This window comes from Centruroides sculpturatus, unplaced genomic scaffold, assembly GCF_000671375.1.
Source record: "Centruroides sculpturatus isolate CEXI.00-Female unplaced genomic scaffold, Cexi_2.0 scaffold271, whole genome shotgun sequence".
NCBI classification, from domain to species: domain Eukaryota; kingdom Metazoa; phylum Arthropoda; class Arachnida; order Scorpiones; family Buthidae; genus Centruroides; species Centruroides sculpturatus.
In genome coordinates, this window is record NW_019384474.1 from 713,108 (window position 1) to 719,806 (window position 6,699).

Below are 6,699 nucleotides of genomic sequence, written 5' to 3' on the forward strand. Positions count from 1 at the left end.
ATAAATAATTAATTAAAAAAATAAGTAATACATAGGTAAATAAATAAGTAAGTAAAAAATAATAATTAGGTACCTATTTTAATGCTTTATTAAACCAAAATATAGAAAATATTTGTACTATAAATTTGCCAGACTCATGACGATAAATAACTGATTCGCATAATGCTAGTGTTGCCAAATATTAGTAGTGATGTAAACAAGTGTTGGCCATTCGATCCATTCCTGATTGAACAATTTTTCCTTTCTTTCTTTTTAGTTAGAATATGTTCTAACTAAAAAGGGAGAAAGAAAAGAGTTTATCCAAAAGTCATTTTACGGTCTTCCGTTGAGCACAGTTTCCTTTACTTGGAGATAGGCTGCTTCGGTGGGAGTATCCATAGAATCCACAAGCTCAATGCTGGTCTCAACAATTGGATGGCTGCTGTCTGAATCTAGATGTAATTATGCACACAATACCTTTCAAGGGAACTCTAGCTGTCTTCCAACTCAGTTGAGAAAACTCAAAAAATTGTCTGGCAAACTTTGTCCCTTTGCTTTTAAGGGGTCCAGTCCAATCCAGAGCAGGGTCAGGTCCGCCTCAGATGAAATCCCTGTGTGATACATCCTGCTATGCTGACTCCCCTACGGAAAAACTGATCTGCCCAAGCAAGACAAAATCTCTTCGTCTCTGCCAATTGTTAGGCCTACACGACAGTGTACGTAGTGCCTACACATTTTCAGAAGTTACTAAAATATATAAAAAATTGCTACTTCTGCTACTGTCCCAATTAAGCGATTAAATTGTGTATTAATTTATTAGTTTGGTTTCCGTTCGTTGAGATTTGGCCCAATAAAGCGACTGCCCCGATTAGCCAGTGTCCCAATTAAGTAGAATCCACTGTAATCATTATTTAATTTGTTAAAATAATATAAAGTCATTAAGGACCAGCTGCATAAGGATTAAATGCACTTTAATCTACAGAATTACTCTTAATGCATTGCATGAGAATGCAAATATTTTGAATAAAGCTAAGCTTTTGAAGCTAAGTTAACCAGCTTATTATGGGTGATTAAAATTTATCCTGTAGATTAGTGAAGTAACAAGATACTTGACCAACTCTGATTTTGATGTAGATAATCTTTATTTCGAACTATTTTAAACAAATTTTATAATGTATAGCAATTACAAATCTTAAAAATTAAAGAAATTTAAGAAAAAATTAATTTAAAAAATTTTTATTTAAGAAGCCACAGGTCTATGTTAATTGTCAGTTAAGTGAAACTTATTTTTTATATCATATTAATTAATAATTTCCAGTTTTAAAAGCCATATAAGAAAATATTGCCGATACTATCTACCAATTTTACTAATATATATTTTTGGCTAACTGGCAATAGCTATCTGCTAAGCCAAAGTAACTCATGCAATATGCATTATTCTTTAGATTAGTGACAAGATTAAATTTATTCCACAGATAGTTATTCTATGGTTTAAATAGTAACTCGTACAATGTCCATAAAGGATATTTATGCATAGTTTGACTTTCAGAACAAAATATTGCATACACTTAACTGTGTATAAATATTTTATATACAGTGGGTGATCGGTTAACAAACAGATCGGACAACGAACAAATCGGATAACGAACACTTTCGCGAAAGATTTTTATGTTCGGACAACGAACACATGATCGGATAATGAACATCCCACAGAACAAACAAGAAGAAGCGACGTAAAATAACGAATACCAACTGGACTTTCCTTGTCTTCAGGCAACAATTCGAAACTTTTCAGAGTGTGGGAGACGTCGACATCGACGCTCAAGCCGGTATATACTGATCGGATAGTATTCTTCCGAACTTTAAAACTCTCCCTTATAATTCCAGCCTATTATTTTTATGACAAAATAATTCTTTTATGTATTCGCGAGACTGTTGGGTAGGCACTTGTTAAGGTTTGCGTATGTTTTTTTTTGTAAGGTGAGAGTATAATAGCAAAGGTAAAGAGTGGGCAGAAGATACCTAATGTTGCTGGGCAGTATGGCGTGAACAGGTCTACAGTAGGTCGCAGTTCATTTTTTTAAGAAAAATACTGTATAATCAAGAAGACTCAAGCAGCTAAAGGAGTAACAAAAATCACATATGAGAAATAAAGAACATCGAAGAGTTCGTAATGGAACCTGAAACGTATCTGACAACAGAAGAACGCCAAGAACTCTTGAATGAAGAACAAGAAACTCGGCGAGATATGTTTTCTTCTGAAAATGCGAACTTATGCCGATATCTGCTATTAAATATCTTGTAAAGAAGTGGGATGATGTCAGAACAACAGTCTTAAAATGGCATCCAAACCAGGTTGAGGCTTGGGGATTTCTACAATTGTAATGCTATTAATTACTTACGAAAAATCCTGAAGAAGAGAGAAAAGCAACCGACATTAGACAGATTCTTTAACCCTTTCAAACTGAAACGCAAGACTGTGTACGTATGTATTTTTATTATTACATATGAATAAATGTAGTAAGAAAGTATATATTTTTTTATTTTGGGGAGTCTCCAGAACGAATTAATTAAATTCCCAATAAAACCTATGGTAAATCGATAATCGGTTAACGAACAATTCGGATAGCAAACAAAGTCTTGGAACGGATTATGTTCGTTAACCGATCACCCACTGTATATGATAGCATATTCTGAATTATCATAATAATATTAAAAATCAGAACTATACATTTTGATTTTCAATGTCACTATTTTAGAATTTTTAGCATTATAATAATTTGTGTAATGGGATGAAATGTTTAGTTTTAAAATTAAAAAGAAATGCAAAAATTGTCAATTTACAGCTATATTTGAGATAGAACATTACAAAGTCTCTTCTATGTGGCTTAAAGATATGAATTGGTTCTCAAAATTTAATCCATTAAATTTGAAGTTTGTCAATTTACACATGATGAAGAAATTAAAAATGTAATAAAAATCAGGAGTCCATGATTTTGTCTTTGAGATATAAGATTGTTAGCACAAATGTGTGCATTTTTTAAATTATTTTTATGCCAGCAGCAATGGCACTGCTGAAATAGTGGCAAGTGATTATCGTAAATGTCCCCAAAACAATATTACTAACTTGCTAGTGCTTTGACTCAATTCTTAGTTCATATTCAGATAGAAAATGAATTGTGCCTAGTTATGTATCAAATAAAAGTGTTTCATTTAAATACATAATCTGCAATTAATTACATATTTATGAAATAATATTTTTGGAATTTAAAATACACTCATGTTTCATCTAACTTTTTACAGTCAAGATCTAGAAACAAAGTAATCTAAAAAAAGTGTATAAATAAAACAAAAGTCAATAAACTAAAATAACTAAGAATATTTCATAAGATTAAAATATATTGTATACATTATACAAACTTTTTCAGTAAAGTAATTTAAATTTTTAATAAAACAACTTAATTCTGAAGTAAGATTAAAAATTAATTTTTAAATATCCTAACAACCATTTAAAACACAATTTAATAATTTTACTTAAAGTAAATAATTCAAAGTAAACTTTCAAAAATAATTTATCTAACCTCCAACACCTGGAAAATTGGAGATAAAATATTTTTTTCTACACTAACTTCGTAGTTTACTAATTCCTTTGCTAGAAGAACTTGAACATCTGCACAATCTCCTAATATGGCACTATTAAAGTGAATGACATTGTAAGACATTTCGTAACTTTAATAACAATTTATAAAATTATTTAAAACTAAGTCTTTTAAAAATATATATATATTTTAAGATAAAATTGTTCTGTACTCACCCAAGAATTGAATTTTCACTTAACTGATTACGACTTTCTTCCATAATTTGAGCCAAAATTTTATCTGGCATTTTTTTCTAAAAATAAAATAACAAATTATATTAATGTTTTCCTTCTATTATATACAGTCAACCCCTATAACACTGTTGATAATTCCGTGTTATATGAATTCCATGTTGTACGAGTCGCTTAGATTTTACAAATACATGTGCCAGGCTGTGAATGGCTTATGTATTTGTAAAATCTAAGTGACTCGTACAACATGGAATTCATATAACACGGAATTATCAAGAGTGTTATGGGGGTTGACTGTATACATAATCATTAATGCTATGCAAGTTAAATGAATATATAAATAAGAAACATCAATACATAAAGACAATCTTAAATTTACAAATTTACTTTTACAATGTGAATAAATAATCTAAGTTATAAAAACATTTAAATAAATTTCCCTTGATTTTCAGTAATATTTTTAAAAATCAGATCATTTTTACTATCAGAATTTCATCAAAAATTTAAACTTTTAATTATTATAAGTTATTGCCTAGTCAAATTAATTGTAATCAAAACTATAAGAAAATAAAGATATAGATGAAGTACAATAATTAATTATAAATTAATATATTTTTTTTATACATGGGCATAATTCTAATTTTAATTAAAACTTTTATGTAAATATCAAAGAAAAAGAAGAAAATGAAAAAAATATATATGGTATTTTAGATGATTTATTAATTTCCAATGATATTTTAATTTAACAATATTTATTATTATTATTTTTTTAATTTTAAAGCTTAAATGATATATTTTTTCTTGAATTAGTTTAAAACATATCATGTTTTAAGATTTAAAAGATTGTTCCATTTAGTCAGAAAGATTTTTATTACATTTTAAAACAAATGTTTAAATTAAACAAAGGCTTTTTCAAAATAGATAAAAGTGCTTGCTAAAGAAGATGAAAAATAAATAAAAGTAATGATGGTTCTTTCTATTTCAAGAAAATTAACTTTCTGAAATAATTCTATGTTATTATTTTATACAGTAAACAATAGTTTACAAAAACCATTTATTTAAGGATTAGGTCAAACTAATACACCTATACTTTGACCTGTTTAAAACAGATGTTTAAACTCAGTATTTAAATACCAGGTATATATTCTTCTCTATTGTACAGTACATATAAAACCTGTTTAATCTCAGTAGCAATAGACTGAACTTAAATTGATGCAAAGAGAAAGTTTAGAGAGGGCTTTAAAAAATAATAATAAATCAAACTCGTAAAGAAAATAAAATAAATATTGTAAATATTAGATTTCTTTTAATTAATTTTAGACAATTTTATATTATATTTGGATTTTTCAGCAGTTTAGTACATATAATTTTTGAAAAGAGATGAACCATTTTAATTTCAAAATTTCATATTAATGCTCAAATTAGTGAAGAATGATGGATATTCCTTTCTATTTACAAATTTTATCAGATCTGTTTTGTTAAGTTTTATCAAAAGTTAAAATAATTGATATTTATTTAATAACTTAAAGACAAATGTTTTAATAAGTATAAACATTCTAATGCAATTACTATTCATCAAATTAAGTGTTAATTGTTTTGATGCATTAATAATTATAAATAATAATATCCTCATCCTACACAAGTCTTGATAAGTATTAATTAAAATATATCTCATATATATGTGTGTGTAAAAAATGCATAAATTTTTGTTCTTAATGTTATACTAAAGTTATATATGATATAGGATGTCTACAATTTATTGTCCTAAATTAACATATTTAATAAAACACAAATCATAACAGAAAAGAAATGAGAGCAAATAGTTTTTGCAGCTAATATAACTCCAAATCATCATAAATCACTGATATCTAACAAATTTAGCAAACTTTGACATGGACTCATTCAGTAGAACATACAATATTCAATCTGATTGATTTCGTGGTCAAGTATTTCACAGCTTATTCCACAGCAACTAAAGCCACTGTCTACATTACTCAGTGCTTAACTCTGCAATACCTTTGCATATATTCTATTCTTCACAAATCCCTAAAAAATCCAAGAAGTGCAAGATCTGGGAGTGAGGGAGTCACAGAATAAAGCTATTGTAACTTAATTGTAACTAGGAAATTTTCTGTCCAAGAATTTGCAAATCTGTAATTTCCACATGGTAAAGTAAATAGTTTTTGAGTTGCTGTTCAATGTAAAAAAGTCAATATCTATTCCAGTTAAGTTTTTAGTATCATAATCCAGCCAATAAACTGCAGACATTACATATACAGTGGAACCTCGGTATACGACCTTAATCCGTTCCTGGTGTTTGGACTTATACCGAACCAACCTTTTCCATAAGAAGTAATGTAAAAATGATTAATCCGTTCTCATGTAAAAAAAATGGATGGCTTTAAACACCTCGCTTTCTTCGCTAGTTTCCGCTTGATTTTTCATGAGATCAGCATGTATCCTTTTAGCTTTCTCGCAAATAATTTCTTCCGATACGCTGTCGCCAGCACACTGTTTTTCAGTTATCCAAAGCAAAAGCAATTTCTCGACACAATCTAATGTCTTCAATCTCTGTTTAGAAATTGATTTAACCCCTTTCGCAACGTTAGCAAATTTAATAATGTCTTTATTTTTCACGAATGTCGATATCGTCGTTCTTGGAATACGGAATGCAACAGTTAAATCTCGAACACGCGTGCCACCTTCGTATTTCTCAACAATCTCTTTTTTCAGTTCCGTTGTGATTCTAGTCATTTTTTTATTTTTCTGTTGCCCTTTTTCAATTCATGATTAATAAAAATAATAAAATGTTACTTACAAATTAAAATCAGAAGAAATTTAACAAAGTTATAAACCGTAGCACCGCGAACGTCTAGTCTAGTGTAGTACAC

General features: G+C 28.6%; 1 protein-coding gene across 1 annotated transcript in view; it reads right to left on the reverse strand.

Moving 5' to 3' along the window:
• LOC111621279 (rho GTPase-activating protein 44-like) overlaps positions 1-6,699 on the reverse strand; it is a 47,222-nt gene that overhangs the window by 12,695 nt on the left and 27,828 nt on the right. The window contains exons 3-4 of the mRNA XM_023363365.1: positions 3,794-3,870; positions 3,561-3,672 (exon numbers count right to left, since the gene is read on the reverse strand). Of these exons, the coding sequence (XP_023219133.1) occupies positions 3,561-3,672; positions 3,794-3,870 (189 nt within the window). The remainder of the gene's footprint in view (positions 1-3,560; positions 3,673-3,793; positions 3,871-6,699) is intronic.